Source organism: Brassica napus, chromosome A3 (genome assembly GCF_020379485.1).
Source record: "Brassica napus cultivar Da-Ae chromosome A3, Da-Ae, whole genome shotgun sequence".
Taxonomy (NCBI): Eukaryota; Viridiplantae; Streptophyta; class Magnoliopsida; order Brassicales; family Brassicaceae; genus Brassica; species Brassica napus.
The window spans coordinates 19,126,646-19,143,764 of NC_063436.1; the positions used below are offsets into that span (position 1 = coordinate 19,126,646).

Here is a 17,119-nt window from a genome sequence, read left to right on the forward strand (position 1 = left end):
GAAGGAAGCTTCTCTTCATCAGTGCTGCAAACAACAAAACAACAGACACATAAATATTCCTTCTTAAGTCAAATGTATGTAGTCTACGCACGATGATATAATAATGTAGCAGAACTCAAATTTTAAATAAAAATTATATAATTATTAAAAAAAATTATTTTTAGTGCTTAAAATAAAAATTTTAAATAAAAATTATATAATTATTAAATATATACATTCAATTAATATTTACTAATTTATTTTTTAATAAAAATGTAATTATCCGCGCGAATGCGCGGATTTGTTTCCTAGTATTTTTAATACAACTCCTTTTTAAAACATGCATGTTTATGAGACTAGTAGTTAGATGATTGATCCGTAGAAATGATGGAATAGTTGTTTAAAGACCGTTGACGAAAAGAAGGCGTACCAATTCCACGCGCTCACCACACCAAACCAAAACAAACACACTCTTGTAATAAAATTTCTTAAATCCACCACCAAGTCGTCTCTTTCACAACTCAGATCATCAATTCAGCACGATCCATCGTTTTCTTCATTCATCCCTTCCACCTTTCCCGGAAAATATCTTCGAGAAAAATGCATGATTTCTGCTTCACAATCCCCTACGGGCTACTCCTAATCGGCGGTGGGTTCATCGGGTACCTGAAGAAAGGAAGCATCACATCTTTCGCAGGAGGTGCAGGCACTGGGCTATTACTCATCCTCGCTGGATATCTCAGTCTCAATGCTTTCAAGAAGAAGAAGACTTCTACCATCGCTGTTGTTCTTCAGACAGGTTCTTCTTTGTGTTTTCTGTCTGATCTGCTGTGTTTTAGATGTCTCATGTTTAGAAAAAAATTAATTGAGGAAGGAGTGGTTGACTTTTGTTATGGTGTTCACTGTTTGAATCAAGAACTTGAGCAATTGGTAGTATAAGCTATGTTATTATTCAAGATCTTAATTAGACCACTAACGATCTGGAACCGAACATAAGTAATCTGGCTACATGATGTTGATCTGATTCATTGGTGTTCACTGGCGAATTTTTACTAGTACCATTTATCATGACTTCGATGGGATTTGAATATTTAATTATTTTGTAAAAACCAAAAAAAAAAATCAAAGTTTTGAACTGATTACTTGAAGAAAATCAAAATTTAGACTTGATTAACAAAGATTTGAAAACCAACATTTTGCTTTGTTTAGATATTCAACTGTAGCAGTATTTTGCAAATGAATATTCAAATGCAAAGTTTCTGACTTTAAGGATTTGGTTACAAGAATAAGAATAATTGAAGGCACTGACTTTTTTTTTTTGAGTTATACCATTTTGTATCAAAGAACACTACAGAGTAGCTCACAAAGAATCTATTTTTATTTCTCGTATTTAAGAATCTCGGTGACTGAAACTAATCTGAATTTTTTTTATTGATGCAGTCATCTCAGCTGCTCTCACACTAGTCATGGGACAGCGTTACTTGCTCACTCAAAAGATCATGCCCGCTGGTTTGGTTGCTGTGATCAGGTTAACCATCTTCCTTTTCTTTTCTTCTCATTTCCTTCTGGTATCTTTGTTTCGCATCCAATATTTGGTAATTTTTTGAGATTCTTCTACTCCATTGATTTTTAACATTAGAACCATATATGTATTGCAGTGCTCTCATGACCTGTTTTTACGTATACAAGATCGCTACTGGTGGCAATAAAATCCCATCAAAAGCTGCTGAGTGATGATGGTTATGCAACTCTGTTGGACGCAGACGATACTCTCCTTTGTTTGAATTTGTCGATTAGAAATCTCTCTTGTGTGTCTCTGAGATTAGTTTGTATGAGTTAAAAGAACTTTCATATGGTCTTGTTTGTTTGAGATTAGTTTCTTGTCATTATGTTTCTCTTAACCACAAACGTTTTGGAGCCAATATTAGATATTATGAAGATATCATCATGTTTGTGTTATCAACAATATATCTTGAACTGTTTCTAATCTTTCCTAATAGTATACAATTGATTCTAACGAGTGCAGGCAGAGACTAAGGCAAGACTCTTGCATGAATATTAAAACAGGAGACAAGCAAGGGAGACTTAAGCTACAGGTTCCATGCTGAGTGGAGGTAACACGGTTTCAAAAAATGTTCTTTTCTCACAAATTTAGAAACAAAGTGGAGTTAATGCTTACTGCAGAATCTCATTACCTGTTCTAGCTAAAATTTCTATTCTAAGAACATAGTAGTTTGTGTACATTATTGCTGAACTTTAATACCAAAAAAAGAAGAAGATTATTGCTAAACATCTAAAGGCCACAATTAAATACACTTTTTTTTTTCACTTCAATCTTCATCAGAATCAAAAACCAAACACTCAGAAAAAAAATCTCCATCACTATGACATTCCTTAGAATGTTTTTTCTGATTCTGCTCCAGTTCTTCAACTTACACAATGTTTCAGCAAGTTCTTGGCAGACACTAAGTGGTTAGAGACAGAGAGTTCTTTTCAGTTTTCTAAACATGATTCTTTATGATGTTTTTACACTTTCTTGATGTGTTTTTGTTTTGGGCAGGGAAACCTCCTGTTGTGATTGCTAGAGGTGGGTTCTCTGGTGTGTTTCCAGATTCCAGTAGTAAAGCATATGAGTTTGTCAGTGTGACCACTTCACTAAACCTAGCTCTGTGGTGTGATCTTCAACTAACAAAGGATGGTGTTGGAATCTGCTTCCCTAATCAAAATCTCTACAATTATTCTGATGTCAAAGACGTTTACCCTAATAAGAAAGAATGGTTCTCTGTTGATTTCACATGGAAGGACCTCTCTGATGTGAACTGTAAGCTTACTACCTTGAACCCTTTTTCAAATGTTTCCATACAAAGTTTCTGATAGTATCATTCCATCAGTGGTCCAGAACGTTAAGTCACGATCAGGAGTTTTCGATGGTTCCTACCAGATATTAACTGTTGAAATTGTAGCAGAACTAGGACCTCCAGGCCTCTGGTTAAACATTCAGGTATATATAATGTACATACTCTTGTATCCTTAAGACACAACTAATCTTCTTCTTCTTCTTGTCGTTCCTATACTTACAGAACAGTGCTTTCTACCGGCAACATAATTTGAGTATGAGAAACTATGTTGTCTCTCTATCAAAACGCGTGGACTTCATATCTTCTCCAGAGATCAGTTTCCTTAAGAGCATGAAAAAGGATGTGACAAAGCTCATCTTTAGGTTTCTGAATCAAGATCAGATAGAGCCCTTCACAGACCAAACTTACAGCTCTCTTTCCAAGAACCTAAGCTATATAAAAACGTTTTCATCTGGAATCCTTGTTCCAAAGTCTTACATATGGCCTTTAGGTTCAGATCTTTACCTGAAACCCCACACGTCACTAGTCACAGAAGCTCATAGACAAGGCTTACAAGTTTTCGCCTTGGAGTTTGCCAATGATTTTGTGTTTGTTTATAACTACAGCTATGATCCAACAGCTGAGTACTTATCTTTTATTGACAATGGAAACTTCTCTGTTGATGGTTTCTTATCAGACTTCCCAGTGACTCCATACCGAGCTATCAGTAAGTAGAAAGAAACCTTCCTTTGTTATACCTTTAGAGGTAAAGAAAGTAACATTCGTGTTTGCTTTTTCGCAGGTTGCTTCTCTCATTTAGACACCAAAGAAGATGAGGAGCCTGGTAATAATGCACAGAGTAAACACATCTCTACATCTTTGAATTGTTGTTTGATTTTGATCTGATCTTGCAGCTGTGGTTACTATTATTTCAAAGGATGGAGCTAGTGGAGACTTCCCAGGGTGTACTGACTTGGCATATGAGAAAGCTGTGAAGGATGGGGTTGACATTCTTGATTGCAATGTTCAAATGTCCAAGGACAAGATCCCCTTTTGCATGAGCTCCATAGATCTTCTCAACACCACTAATGTCTTTGACACAAGCTTCAGAAACCTGTCATCAACAGTTGCAGAGATTCAGCCTAAAAGTGGAATCTACACTTTCAGCTTGACTATGTCTCAGATAAAAACATTGAAGCGTAAGCACAAAAACTACAAAACTAATTTCAAGATTCAGTTCAATTTATGTAAAAGAGAGTTTTGTTTTTTTCCTTCATTGCAGCTGTTATCTCGAATCCTAAAGAGGATCATGCTCTATTCAGAAACCCAAGAAACAAAAACGTTGGAAAGTTTCTTACGTTATCAGAGTTTCTGTTTCTTGCAAACCGTTACAACTCTCTCTTAGGCGTCTTGATAAAAGTGGAGGTAAGAGCTCTGTTCCTAATCTTGTGTGTCAAGTAATAGCACAACACATGATTCTTTTCTTGAAACAGCATTGTTTTTTTGTTGTCTCAGAATGCAGTGTACTTAGCCAAACATCAAGGAATCAGCGTGGTGGATGCTGTGCTAAATAAGACGGAGAGACTAAGTACTCAAGAAGGCCAGACAACTTCAATAGCAATCATGTTCCAGTCTACTGATAAGTCTGTCTTAATGGACTTTAAAGAAAAGAAGCTAATATATCCTGATGAACTTGTCTATAGAGTGGATGAAGACATACGTGATGTCACAGATTCAGCAATCAAAGAGATCATGAGTTTTGCAGGCACTATTATCATCAGTAAGGAGTCTGTCCTTCCTTAAAATGGAGGGCTTGTTAAAAAGAAGACAGATGTTGTTGCTAGGCTGAAAGAAAGTGGGTTTCGTGTGTACGTAGAGACGTTTAGCAACGAGTTTGTAACTCAACCGTTTGATCTTTTCTCGGTTTCAACTGTTGAGATAAACTTCTTTGTCCAGGGTGTTAAGATTGATGGCATCATCACTGACTTCCCAGCGACCACTGCAAGATACAGAAGTAAAAACAACTCTTCTCACTCTTGCTTGTTTAAAGTTTTATTGAGGCAATCTGAGATGATGTTTGATTGCAGAGAGCCAATGCTACAGAGAGATGGGTATGTTTAGAACCGGTGAGCTCTTGCCTTTCGCGAATCCAAGGCTTCTTTCACCAGCTCAAGCTCCTTATCCATTACTAGTTGAGTCAGATGTCATGGAACCACCACTTCCTGATGTAAAAAGCAAGAACTCTACGCCAACAAAGGCAATGGCAAAAGCAATACAAGTTTTCTCTCCGGTTAGAACCATGGTGGTTCTTGTGATCTTCTTTATCTCAGTTTAGTGTACTGAAGTGCTTAACTTCAACTGCAGTATCTGGCAGTAAAGCTATTAATAACAACGTTTGATTAGTATGTCATTCTTCTTTTAAGATTTCTATTATAATATATCTGAAATTTTAAAATAAGATGAGGATATTAGGAATTTGGCAATGGATTTTAATTAGTGTTCTTGCCATTGATTGACACAGGACAAAGCTCAAACAAAATTACATACAAGCTTACATAATCTGTTTTCATTCTGCTATATAAGAATCTCCAGTGACTGAAACTCATCATATGGATGTTTTCACACAGTCATCTCAGCTGACCCATATGGAAGTTGATCTTCAAAACTTATTTGTACTTATGAAAAGGGTAAATCTATATCTAATTCGATATATGGTCTATCGATGGAAGTGACACATAGTTTTAGAAAATTGGCTTCTCTCTTGCTAGAAATGTAACGGAGGCCGAATGAGTTATGTGAAGATAATTTCTCGTGCTAGTAACCTTTACTTAAGGTCTCCAGCTAAGATAACATTTTTATCCTATTTTCATAAAACGACATTATTCTCACAAATACAGAAAAAGTAGCAAATAATGCTGCTGAGAGATCTGATTATGTTTTGAAGATAACTTCTCCATTTAAGAAAGTAATAACAGCTAGAATGTACAAATTATTAACTCCATTTTCAACAAGAAAAGTAAAAAGAAAACACCTAGCCATGGCGTGTACTAGGCTGGTTCTACTGATTCTGATCAAGTTTTTAATTATTGAGAGTGTTTCAGCTAGTTTTTGGCAGACATTTATTAGAGCAAACCCATTATTTGGGTCTTCTCAGCTCAAGCCCACATCTGAATCAAAGCCCACAAGTGAGCAGAAGCCCAAAACTGAAGAAACACTTCAACGGTCTTCTGCAACACAGCTGGAGAAAGCACATGAAGTGTACGGAAAGAAGAAGATGTCTACAGCTCAGCTGGTCCCGGTGCACAATCGATTCCAGCCATTAGATCCTGAAGACACATGAGATGAAAACCCTAGTGTTTAGCATATAAATATGAATGTTCTATGTAACAGGAACTCTAGGGAAAATCAATAAGAAAGAAACGTTTTCACCTTTCTCCTAGTTTGTTCATACTTTCATGGTATCAGAGCACTAGGTGTTCTAGCCATGGAACTAGATCCATACACTCCTCCCTCCTTAAACATCATCCACTGCGTCACAGCAAAGCTAAATGAACAAAATTTCTTGTTCTGGAAAAGACAGTTTCAGTCCTTTCTAAGTGGACAACGCTTGTTTGGATTTGTCACTGGTACCATACCTCAGCCTGTTTCGACCATCTTGGCGCCTTCTATTCAAGGTACATCTACACCAGTGCCGAACCCGGACCATGAGCTTTGGTGGCAGACAGATCAAGTCATTCAGTCCTGGTTGCTTGGATCTGTCACAGACCAGCTTCAGAGTGTAGTTGTTCACTGCACCACATCTCACGAGATCTGGACAACGCTGGACAACCACTTCAATCGACCCTCTAACTCACGCTTGTTTGAGCTGCAACGCAAACTTCAAACGGTCACAAAGGCGACCAAAACTATGGACGTGTATCTTCAAGAGATAAAGACTATCAGCGATCAACTTACCTCCATAGGATCGCCAATGACTGAAGTTATGAAGATCTTTACTGCTCTCAGAGGTTTGGGAAAAGACTTTGAGCCTATTAAGACCGCCATTGAAGGAACCATTGACTCTCAACCCTCTACTACATTTGACTCCACATGCCTCGACTTGTTGCCTTTGATGACAGACTTAAGAGTTATGATACTGGCCAAGAAGTTACTCCTCACTTGGCTTTCACATCAGTTCGCTCAGGTCAAGGGGGCCAGTATTACTCTTCACGAGGAAGAGGAGGCAGAGGTAGATCTGGAGCTCGTGGTCGAGGATACTACACAACAAAAGGTCGCGGCTTTATGCAGCAGTTCTCCTCCTCTGAGACAGATACGCGCATTGTCTGTCAGATCTGTGGAAAACCAGGACATCAAGCATTCAGATGCTACTTTCGCTACAACAACAACTACCAGTCTGAAGAATCTACTCAAGCCCTTGCTGCTATGCGCATTACTGACATTTCTGATGAGGCAAGTGCTGACTGGTATGCTGACTCTGCAGCTACTGCTCACGTCACCAACTCTGTGCACAACCTGCAACATGCTCAGCCTTATCACGGTTCAGATACAGTTATGGTTGGAGATGGGTCATATCTTCCTATAACTCATACTGGATCTACAAACTTGGCTTCAGCATCAGGTAATCTACCTCTAAAGAATGTTATTGTGTGTCTTAAAATAAAGAAATCTCTAGTTTCAGTTTCTAAAGTTACAGATGATTATCTTTGCTCTGTCAAATTTGATAACTCTGAGGTTCGTTTTAAGGACAAAATCACAAAGAAGGTACTTACCAAGGGAAGAAAGGTTAACGGGTTGTATCAGTTGGAGAACGCTCATCAAATAAAAGCTCTCTACTCCTCTAGGCAGCATTGTGCATCAGATGTTGTTTGGCATAGGAGACTTGGGCATCCTCATCAGCAGATTCTCCAGCACCTGTCAGCAAATCAACTCATTTCAATAAGCTCAAGATCAAGCGAGATGTGTGCATCATGTCAGTTTGGCAAGAGTAGTAGATTACCTTTTCAACCTTCAACCTTTGTTTCTAAAGCTCCTCTGGAGAAGGTTCACTGCGACTTATGGGGACCTGCTCCAACAGAGAGTATTCAAGGATTTAGATACTATGTAATATTCATTGACCATTGGTCGAGATATTGTTGGCTCTATCCTATGAAATATAAATCAGATTTCTATTCTATCTTTTGCAAGTTCCAAGCATTAGTATAAAATCAACTGAAGAGTAGAATAAAAACCTTTCAGTGTGATGGTGGTGGAGAGTTCATCAGCTCTGCGTTCCTGAATCACCTGCAAAAAGATGGGATTCAGCAACAGATCTCATGCCCTCATACTCCACAGCAGAACGGTCTTGCTGAGAGGAAGCATCGTCACATCACCGAGTTGGGGCTGTCTATGATGTTCGACAGTAAGATGCCATTGAAGTATTGGGTAGAAGCCTTCTTCACAGCAGCCTTTCTGAGCAATCTTCTACCAACTTCAACCCTGGAAGATCATCAAACACCACATCAGAAGCTGTTTGATACTCAAGTTAACTACAGCTTTCTAAGAACATTTGGGTGTGCTTGCTATCCATCTTTGCGAGACTATGCTATCAACAAGTTCGATCCTAGATCACTAAAGTGTGTTTTCCTAGGCTACAACGACAAATACAAAGGATATAGGTGTTTATACCCACCTACTGGTCGTGTATACATCACAAGACATGTGCTATTTGATGAGACCCTGTTTCCTTTTGAAGACACCTACAAGAAAAGCCATCCATCAGTCTTAACTCCATTGCTTAAAGCATGGCAGATGAGCTTTAAAGAGAGCAACTCTACACCTGAAGAAACAGAGCATCAGGAGAACAATTCTGTACCTGAAGAAACAAGAGTTTATCATCAGACATCTGCTCCTCGTTTCTCAGAAGCTGATTTTCCTCCTCTTGCTTCACAGAATACTCTCACTGTTTTTCCAGACTCTTCACAAAGATCAAGCACCAGTTCTCCTGATCAATCATCGAGCAGTACAACATCAGGTTCTTCAATTCCTGCTGCGGCTTCACCAATTATGGATGCTCCTGAACCTGCTCAATCACAACATCCAATGGTAACAAGATCAAAATCAGGAATAGTCAAGTCTAATCCAAGATATGTTCTAATGATACAAAAGGTTGCTATTCCTGAACCAAGAACTATAGCTGCTGCACTTAAGCATCCTGGTTGGAGACATGCAATGCAAGAAGAATATGATACATGTGAAGAAACTGGTACCTTCACTCTGGTTCCTCGAACTCCGGATATGCACGTTCTAGGATCAAGATGGGTGCACAGAATCAAGCTCAATGCGGATGGTTCTTTCAGTAAACTTCGCTCGCGTGTGGTGGCAAAAGGAAACGAACAGGAAGAAGGGATCGACTACTTGGAAACATACAGCCCTGTGGTAAGAATGGCAACAGTTAGAACTATTCTTCACATAGCAACAGTTCTAAACTGGGAAATAAAGCAGTTAGATGTAAAGAACGCGTTCTTACATGGTGATCTTCAAGAAACGGTTTATATGAAGCAGCCTGCTGGATTTGTTGATCAAAGCAAACAAAATCATGTGTGGCGTCTCAACAAGGCAATCTATGGTCTTAAGCAGGCTCCCCGTGCATGGTTTGATAAGTTCAGCTCCTTTCTCATCAAGTTCGGCTTTGTCTGCTCCAAGTCTGATCCGTCGCTGTTTGTCTACAAAATAGAAAAAGATATCATCATACTTCTACTATATGTTGATGACATGGTTATAACAGGAAACAGCTCAGACAGTCTTGCTAAGCTTCTTCAACATCTACACAAAGAATTCAGAATGAAGGACATGGGATTCTTACATTATTTTCTTGGAATTCAAGTTCAAAGCCATGAGAAAGGACTCTTTTTGTGTCAACAGAAATATGCGGAAGATCTTCTCGCAGTTGCCTCTATGACTGACTGCACTTCTATGCCTACTCCGCTTCCTCTTCAACTGAACAGAGAACAAGATGAGTCACCTCTATTCTCAAATCCTACTTATTTTAGAAGCTTAGCAGGGAAACTACAGTACCTGACACTGACGAGGCCAGATATCCAGTTTGCCGTCAACTACGTCTGTCAGAAAATGCACAGTCCAACTGTCTCCGACTTCAATCACCTGAAAAGGATCATCCGATATGTTAAAGGAACAATCACCATGGGAATCTCTCTGCATAAAGACACAGACTTCACACTCACTGCCTACAGCGATAGTGATTGGGCAGGATGTGGATCTATGAGACGTTCTACAGGAGGATACAGTACTTTCATGGGAAAGAATCTGATCTCCTGGTCATCCCGGAAACAACCTACAGTATCTAAAAGCTCTACAGAGGCAGAGTACAGAACCTTATCAGAAACAGCATCTGAAGTTACCTGGTTGTGTTCGATCTTCAGAGAATTGGGGCTTCCTCTTCTCACCACGCTTCTGTTACTCTGTGATAATCTCTCAGCAGTTCTTCTCTCTGCGAATCCTTCGTTTCACTCTAGAACCAAGCACTTTGCTCTGGACTACCACTACGTTCGCGAGAGAGTAGCTCTGGGTGCAATTGAAGTCAAGCACATACCGAATTATCTTCAGATCGCAGACATCTTCACCAAATCGCTTCCTCAGGCTGCATTCTCTTCTCTCCGTGACAAGCTAGGAGTTGATACCTTCGGTGCTGACAAACTCGATGTCGATGTTCTCTCCAAGCCGAGTTTGAGGGGGCCTATTAGAGCAAACCCATTATTTGGGTCTTCTCAGCTCAAGCCCACAAGTGAGCAGAAGCCCAAAACTGAAGAAACACTTCAACGGTCTTCTGCAACACAGCTGGAGAAAGCACATGAAGTGTACGGGAAGAAGAAGATGTCTACAGCTCAGCTGGTCCCGGTGCACAATCGATTCCAGCCATTAGATCCTGAAGACACATGAGATGAAAACCCTAGTGTTTAGCATATAAATATGAATGTTCTATGTAACAGGAACTCTAGGGAAAATCAATAAGAAAGAAACGTTTTCACCTTTCTCCTAGTTTGTTCATACTTTCAATAGTGGTCAGAGCCAGTGATATTGCATATGGGTCGGTAAATTTCTCCAGACGTAAGGATATTATGGTGTGATCTTGAACTGCGAAAGGATATTATGGTGTTGGAATCTTCTTCTCTTGACAATGGTTCTAATGTCATGGACACTCAAATAAAAAAGAATGGTTTCCTGTTGATGTCACATGGAAGGACTCTCTGCTAGTGTTGTTAGTTGTAACTGGATTTTTAAGTATCTTGTTTTTTTTTTCTTGGAACAATTTTCTTGCGAGTAAAGTTTTCTAAGTATTATTCAATCTATTGGAATAACAACAACTCTGCGAAACATACTTAAGATATCAATACAAGTTTTCTCTGCGGTTAGAAACATGGCGGTTCTTGTGACCTTCTTTAACTCAGTTTAGTGTAATTAAGTGCTTGTAACTGACTTCAACTGCAGTATCTGCCAGTATAATCTATGAAAAACAATGAATAATATACACCATTCTTATTTTGTGAGATATCTCAAATATTTCAAATTTAGAAGAGGATATTAATAGGAATATGGAAAATGGATAAATATATCTATATATGAATCCTGCAAAACCAAATATAGTTTAACTTGATCTTAATTATCTTCCAATGGATTTTCATCAACCTTCACCATCCATTTATTTCTTTTTTTCAAGGAAAAAAATATACATAAAATAAAAAGCCAAACATCCGGAAGAGTTCATAGTAGCAAAATTGATTTCTCATTGTTTTTTGTTGTTCCTTCTCCTTTTGAGGCCATAGAGACCAGATTCATTTTTGGTTTCTTCAAAGGCCAAACCTTATTTTCTCAGCAAACCCTTTTGCCATCTTACACAAAAAGAAAAAAAAAATCTTGTTCGTCTGAGAGTCTCTGTCCCTTTTGGATTTGAGGTTCAACAACATTCATGAACTTCAAGTAATCTATAATCTTCTTGTAGTAGTAATCCAGGAAGATACATTTACACACATAGACAGAATGAAAATAAGTTGCTTGTTCTGTTGTATGTCCGAGAGACAATTAACCAGACGATCATCATCAAGACAAGGCATCAAAGACTGCATTGATGCAAACAACACTCTTTCAAGATTTGAAAACATCTCTTATAAAACAGGTCCCAGTTCTTTTTTTTTTTAATCATCATTTTCATAATATACATTGTCAGATTCCAAGTTTTTTTTGGTAAAACAAGCTGACATATGTACTTGCAGATAGCAGTAGGAGAAGATTCATATCCGAGGAGATATCAAAACTCGGGAAAGGGAACATAAGTGCTCAGATCTTTACCTTCAGAGAGCTCTGCGTCGCCACCAAGAACTTTAACCCCGAGAATCAGCTCGGTGAAGGCGGTTTTGGAAGGGTTTACAAAGGGCACATAGAAACCTCTGAAAAGGTATATATACTTCCACTATTAATTACAACATATTCCTTCATATCCTTGTTCTTGAATCTGATTCTTGCATGTATTATATAGGTTGTTGCGGTTAAGCAGCTAGACAAGAATGGCTACCAAGGGAACAGAGAGTTTCTTGTGGAAGTCATGATGTTGAGTCTCTTACATCACACAAACCTTGTCAACTTGGTTGGATACTGCGCAGACGGTGATCAACGGATTCTTGTCTATGAATATATGCCAAATGGCTCATTAGATGATCATCTTCTCGGTATATATACATCTCAAACGTTACAAAACATCATTACCTATGCATTTTATAGTTTTAAAATATTAGCTTTTTATTTCAGACTTGGCGCGGACCAAGAGGAAACCGTTGGACTGGGACACAAGGATGAAAGTTGCGGCAGGAGCAGCTAGAGGGCTTGAGTATCTACATGAAACAGCTGATCCTCCTGTGGTCTACAGAGATTTCAAAGCCTCCAACATATTGCTTGACCAAGAATTTAACCCAAAGCTTTCGGATTTCGGTTTAGCTAAAGTTGGTCCGACCGGTGGACAGACTCATGTGTCGACCAGAGTAATGGGAACATACGGTTACTGTGCCCCTGAGTATGCTCTCACGGGACAGCTCACTATGAAGTCCGATGTGTACAGCTTTGGAGTTGTGTTCTTGGAGATGATCACAGGAAGAAGAGTCATTGACACGACCAAACCAACTCGAGAACAGAATCTAGTGACTTGGGTAACAAGTAACGAAAAAAACCTTCAATGTCTTTTATTCATTTGTGTTTTCTTGATTGGTGGGTTGCTAAAATGCGCAGGCGAGTCCATTGTTCAAAGATAGGAGAAAGTTCAGCTTAATGGCGGATCCGTTGCTTGGAGGGAAGTATCCGATGAAGGGACTGTATCAAGCGCTTGCAGTTGCAGCGATGTGTCTTCAAGACGAAGCAGAAACGAGACCTAATATGAGTGATGTAGTCACTGCGCTCGAGTACTTAGCTATGACCAAAAGCGAAGAAGATGGAGAAACGAATTAATGTAACAGATCTAAGCTTTGAAGCATTTTTGTTTTGTTTTGTTTTTTGTATGTAATTTTAATGATCTATTAGGAGATTTGAAGACTTTTTGAAAAGAATAAAAAAAAACAAAGAAGATTAAATCTAGAGTTTTCGATTTCCCTCCTTCAAGCAGATTCAAATTTCAGACTTCACATACCACTACTGTGGCTTATTGGTTGATTTTTCACTCAAAAGGCTTGACAAATCTTGAATATCTTCTTAGATAAAAGTCATGTTTTTTTAGTACCTTAAGTTGAAAACTCTTAGCTCGTCTCCAATGCCCAAAAGGGCTGGAGCTCTACTAAAAAAATTGATCTCATTACCAAATGCCAACCTTACAAAACCAAAATTAAAAATCTCATTCGATAGGTAAGCAAATGCTTTCTAAATGGTAAGTATTAACAAAATGTCGAGACTGTCACCAACATAGTAGATAAGCTATCTGAGGAAAGTATAAACGAAGCTGCTCAAATATCCTCTCTTTAAACCCCTGAGAAAAGCGATCTTCTTTCTTCTCGACTCTGATTTAGTTCACTCTGCAGAACCCTCGTGCAACAGTACGTACTCTCGACTGAAACCAAAAGAACAGGATAGGTCAAGACATTGTCAGAAAAAAAACGAGAAATCAGATACCAAGCAACAGTGTGTTAACCAAAACAATATACAAACAAGCAAAGATTGGTTAAGAAGAGAACAGACACGATCATTATTCAAAATTAATAAGTGACAAATTGCAATGTTCTTCAGTAGCATACCTGCTGTTACCAAACTTGATGGTATCTTTCTCGCGCAGCTCATAGTAGCGTTGTGGTTCAATAGGATCTTTCTGAAAGAAAGCAAAAAAAAAAAAAAGTTCAGTACAAACATTTGATCTTAATATGAGTATATGACAAAGAAACAATCAAGAAGGAATGCAATTCAGCACTTACATTGATGTAAGTCTTGTTGGTGCTGCCAAGATCCATAAGGTAAGGCCTGCAAGATGACATTAAGGTAAACTAATTTTTACCTCAAAAAAACCAGAAAATTTCTAAGCAAAAAGAAAGAGAATATAGATTCTTACTTCACTTGCTTCTCCACCATACCATCTGGTTTCTCCACTGTCACTTCCCTGGGACAAGAACATTCACGATGACATTAATATTAACCTAAACTCTTTCTTCTCATTAGAACCATGTTCATAAAAATTACTATTAAAGGGTAGAATTACAAATCAGAAATCTACCGGTACTGGATAACAGCATGCTGCTTGCTGCAAGAAGGGTGATCAGTAGGAATGTCGGCGATTCTTCTCTCACGTCCAAAGAGGTAGCAGCTTTGGCGATGGAGCTGGAGTGGCTCTGTTAATCCAACACATTTTCACATGCACAAAAATCACGCATCAAGAAAACCTCAAAATGCAAAACTATGTTAAGGATTCAAACGAGCATAGACACCAGAAACCAGACCAATGTATCAGATCAATTAACAGCGCATGACTATATTCATTATAGCCGCAGTGACAACTCTTAATCAGTATCATGCAGTAATTTGGCTACTGTTGCTAATACGCTATCATATGGATACTAAATCGTTAACGAATAATGGACCATTACTTTGACAGACGGAGCATCAAGCATGTGAACACACAATAACACTAAGAAATGGAAAACTAGAAGGTCGAGAGGCTCACCATCCAGTGGCTCGCTATCCTTGAAAACATAAAGTCTCCATCTTTTGTTGGGTTTTCTAGCCTCTGGTGGCTCATTGAAGAGGATGGCGATACCTGCAAAGGGTTCAACAAATCAGGGACGCATGCCTATGTTAAATTATTAGGCGATTAACCTCTTTATCTATCTCCATTCATTCGAGAAAGAGCAGGATTTGCAGCCAATAGAATATTTGCTGATACCAGATGCCTTATATCTAGGCTTTTAGTATAGCCACTAGCTACTGAACTAATATATTAGAGGCACAAAAATGCAAATTGCTAGCAATTGAAATGCAAGATGGAAACATCACCTCTGTATCTGTTGGTTTCTTCCGCAAGTTTTCCTGATAGCTCAAACGATGGTTCTTCCTGCAAGACATAACAAAGTTGGCATTAAAGCGTCAATACATGGATAAACTACACTGGAGATTTAAAATTAGTAGATGCTTCATATGATGATACCTTTTTCTTTGCTGCCAAAGCTTCTTCAGCAGCTTTCATTTTAGCAATCGAATCATCTTCATCATTGCTGTTAAAGAGAACCCCTAACATGGTTAAACAAAAGACTGAAAAGATTGTAAAGGTTAATCTTTTAAGAAGAAAACTTACGGTTCCTCGCCGCTCCCTCTTGCATTAGATCCCTGAAAAGATAGATAAAAGGAGATAAAAATGACTGAAGAAGTGCCAAAACTTGCGACTCACCAAAAATAATGAAGGGTTTTGGTCATGGATAGGCATGGCACAAATGTTATAAACGATTAAACTATGCAAGAAAATATACAGGAGAATTATTCAAACTTCAAAATCAACCAGTCTATATAATGAACTTTCATAAATAAAATAAAGAAACATAGCAAATTGAGTGTCACTGAACAAGCTAAGGGGCGCAAAAGAAACAATCTTAACTCACATTCAGCAAAAAATGGCTAACCGCAGGTTCTAGTTACAAACTCAGGCGATAGAAAGGCTAACCGCAGGTTCTAGTTACAAACTCAGGCGATAGAAAGGCTAACCAGTAACCACAGGATCCAAACTATGTAATATGTGAAACATGAGAGTACCAGCAGCAGCAAAAGGCAACCTTTACTAGCATACACTAAAGCTAAACAATTTTCAATCAAATCATCTTTTTTCAATCAGAAAAATTGAGCTAAAGAAAGAGAGAGCTACACATAGAAGAAGTTGAAATCATCTGATACCTCATCATGCCTAGATGCAGGAGCTCTCTCTGGTGAACGCCTACTCTTGCGACTACTCCTATCTAACGGTGAAGCAGACCTCTCACGTCTTCCTCTAGTTTGTCTCTCATCGTCTGCTCCTGCTCTCTTCCTTTCTTCAGTCTCCTCTCTCCCTGCGCCGCCGCGTCTTCTCTTATCCCCAACTTCCACATCTGCTACGTCCCTCCTCGTCCTCTCCTTATCTCCTTCTCTTCTTCTCTCCCTTTCCCTTCCTCTGCTGTCCTCTCTCTCTCTACTTCTTTCGCCTTGAGCTCTTCTCAGTCTCTTCGTCCGTGGCGAAGGAGACCTAGAAGATTCATCTCTTCTCGATGGACTTCTCCGTCGAGGAGACTGCCTGTGCCTCACCGGAGACTCTGAAGCCATACTCGGAGACGTTTGTTTCTCTCTTCTGCAAGGGGGCGCAGATTAAGAAAGCGTCAGAATCGTAAATTCCCAAACGCAAACGAGGAGCAAAAACCCTAAATCTAAAACGTAAGCTACAGATTTTGAGCATCGGCGTAAGTTACGGCTTGGAGAATCTAACAATTGATGAAGGAAGAAGGTGGAGATTGGTTTACCTGGTGGCCGGAGTTGCGATACTTCGGCGGAGAGCAGCGAGAAGAGGAGAGAGTGAATAAGATCCGAGATAATTATAGAACAAGTTTACAGAAAATCAGAATAAAGGGGTGTCTTTTGCAATTAAAAGAAACTTTAGGGTCCAATATCATAATTACTAGATAGTATTTTCTTTTCAGATTTACATTCTATCAAATTCCATTAAACTTCCAAAACCAATAACACATAAGCCTGGTTATTTTACCCGGACCCGAAGAATTAATTTGTCTACATATATTAGTAAAGCTTTTCAATCATTTATTCCAAAAAAT

General features: G+C 38.8%; 5 protein-coding genes across 7 annotated transcripts; 4 read left to right on the forward strand and 1 right to left on the reverse strand.

Moving 5' to 3' along the window:
• Positions 1-296: 296 nt before the first annotated feature.
• LOC125607028 (protein FATTY ACID EXPORT 6-like) lies at positions 297-1,938 on the forward strand. Its single transcript, XM_048776541.1, has 3 exons — positions 297-778; positions 1,420-1,507; positions 1,638-1,938. Exons 1-3 carry the CDS (start codon positions 580-582, stop codon positions 1,711-1,713), a joined length of 363 nt encoding a protein of 120 aa, XP_048632498.1. The 5' UTR covers positions 297-579; the 3' UTR covers positions 1,714-1,938.
• Positions 1,939-2,086: 148 nt separating this feature from the next.
• On the forward strand, positions 2,087-5,221 carry LOC106424449 (glycerophosphodiester phosphodiesterase GDPDL5-like). Its single transcript, XM_048776540.1, has 9 exons — positions 2,087-2,451; positions 2,540-2,800; positions 2,871-2,980; positions 3,060-3,543; positions 3,619-3,660; positions 3,731-4,015; positions 4,099-4,241; positions 4,332-4,830; positions 4,904-5,221. The coding sequence occupies exons 1-8, from the start codon at positions 2,364-2,366 to the stop codon at positions 4,617-4,619; spliced, it is 1,701 nt and encodes a 566-aa protein (XP_048632497.1). The 5' UTR covers positions 2,087-2,363; the 3' UTR covers positions 4,620-4,830; positions 4,904-5,221.
• Positions 5,222-5,550: 329 nt separating this feature from the next.
• LOC106420397 lies at positions 5,551-7,991 on the forward strand. Its single transcript, XM_013861236.3, has 2 exons — positions 5,551-7,434; positions 7,560-7,991. Exon 1 carries the CDS (start codon positions 6,301-6,303, stop codon positions 7,396-7,398), a length of 1,098 nt encoding a protein of 365 aa, XP_013716690.2. The 5' UTR covers positions 5,551-6,300; the 3' UTR covers positions 7,399-7,434; positions 7,560-7,991.
• Positions 7,992-11,565: 3,574 nt separating this feature from the next.
• On the forward strand, positions 11,566-13,468 carry LOC106424452 (probable serine/threonine-protein kinase PBL23). Of its 3 annotated transcripts, none has more exons than XM_013865206.3 (5): positions 11,566-11,985; positions 12,083-12,264; positions 12,346-12,535; positions 12,615-13,009; positions 13,089-13,468. In XM_013865206.3, exons 1-5 carry the CDS (start codon positions 11,850-11,852, stop codon positions 13,302-13,304), a joined length of 1,119 nt encoding a protein of 372 aa, XP_013720660.2. In that variant the 5' UTR covers positions 11,566-11,849; the 3' UTR covers positions 13,305-13,468. The 3 variants fall into 3 exon arrangements, with proteins under 3 accessions (XP_013720660.2, XP_022572264.2, XP_022572263.2); XM_022716543.2 differs by having other exon boundaries at positions 13,108-13,388; XM_022716542.2 differs by having other exon boundaries at positions 12,615-13,016; positions 13,089-13,247.
• Positions 13,469-13,627: 159 nt separating this feature from the next.
• On the reverse strand, positions 13,628-16,905 carry LOC106424448 (FHA domain-containing protein DDL). The gene is made up of 11 exons (XM_013865202.3): positions 16,811-16,905; positions 16,215-16,641; positions 15,625-15,656; positions 15,478-15,544; positions 15,327-15,384; positions 14,998-15,090; positions 14,551-14,665; positions 14,389-14,436; positions 14,255-14,300; positions 14,081-14,151; positions 13,628-13,896 (listed from the first exon to the last, which is right to left on the reverse strand). Exons 2-11 carry the CDS (start codon positions 16,614-16,616, stop codon positions 13,857-13,859), a joined length of 972 nt encoding a protein of 323 aa, XP_013720656.2. The 5' UTR covers positions 16,617-16,641; positions 16,811-16,905; the 3' UTR covers positions 13,628-13,856.
• Between the last annotated feature and the right edge of the window lie 214 nt (positions 16,906-17,119).

What these genes read in the sequence shown, in the direction of transcription:
- LOC106424449 (XM_048776540.1), top strand. Translation starts at nt 2,364, where the DNA reads ATGACATTCCTTAGAATGTTTTTTCTGATTCTGCTCCAGTTCTTCAAC. An exon ending in CAAAGAAGATGAGGAGCCTG is followed by an intron (nt 3,661 to 3,730) that starts GTAATAATGCAC and finishes CTGATCTTGCAG; the next exon opens with CTGTGGTTACTATTATTTCA. An exon ending in TCAGATAAAAACATTGAAGC is followed by an intron (nt 4,016 to 4,098) that starts GTAAGCACAAAA and finishes CCTTCATTGCAG; the next exon opens with CTGTTATCTCGAATCCTAAA.
- LOC106420397 (XM_013861236.3), top strand. Translation starts at nt 6,301, where the DNA reads ATGGAACTAGATCCATACACTCCTCCCTCCTTAAACATCATCCACTGC.
- LOC106424452 (XM_013865206.3), top strand. Translation starts at nt 11,850, where the DNA reads ATGAAAATAAGTTGCTTGTTCTGTTGTATGTCCGAGAGACAATTAACC. An exon ending in ATTAGATGATCATCTTCTCG is followed by an intron (nt 12,536 to 12,614) that starts GTATATATACAT and finishes TTTTTATTTCAG; the next exon opens with ACTTGGCGCGGACCAAGAGG. An exon ending in AACAGAATCTAGTGACTTGG is followed by an intron (nt 13,010 to 13,088) that starts GTAACAAGTAAC and finishes TAAAATGCGCAG; the next exon opens with GCGAGTCCATTGTTCAAAGA.
- LOC125607028 (XM_048776541.1), top strand. Translation starts at nt 580, where the DNA reads ATGCATGATTTCTGCTTCACAATCCCCTACGGGCTACTCCTAATCGGC. An exon ending in CGCTGTTGTTCTTCAGACAG is followed by an intron (nt 779 to 1,419) that starts GTTCTTCTTTGT and finishes TTATTGATGCAG; the next exon opens with TCATCTCAGCTGCTCTCACA. An exon ending in GGTTTGGTTGCTGTGATCAG is followed by an intron (nt 1,508 to 1,637) that starts GTTAACCATCTT and finishes TATGTATTGCAG; the next exon opens with TGCTCTCATGACCTGTTTTT.
- LOC106424448 (XM_013865202.3), bottom strand. Translation starts at nt 16,616, where the DNA reads ATGGCTTCAGAGTCTCCGGTGAGGCACAGGCAGTCTCCTCGACGGAGA. An exon ending in CTGCATCTAGGCATGATGAG is followed by an intron (nt 15,657 to 16,214) that starts GTATCAGATGAT and finishes CTATCTTTTCAG; the next exon opens with GGATCTAATGCAAGAGGGAG. An exon ending in ATGGTGGAGAAGCAAGTGAA is followed by an intron (nt 14,301 to 14,388) that starts GTAAGAATCTAT and finishes GTCATCTTGCAG; the next exon opens with GCCTTACCTTATGGATCTTG.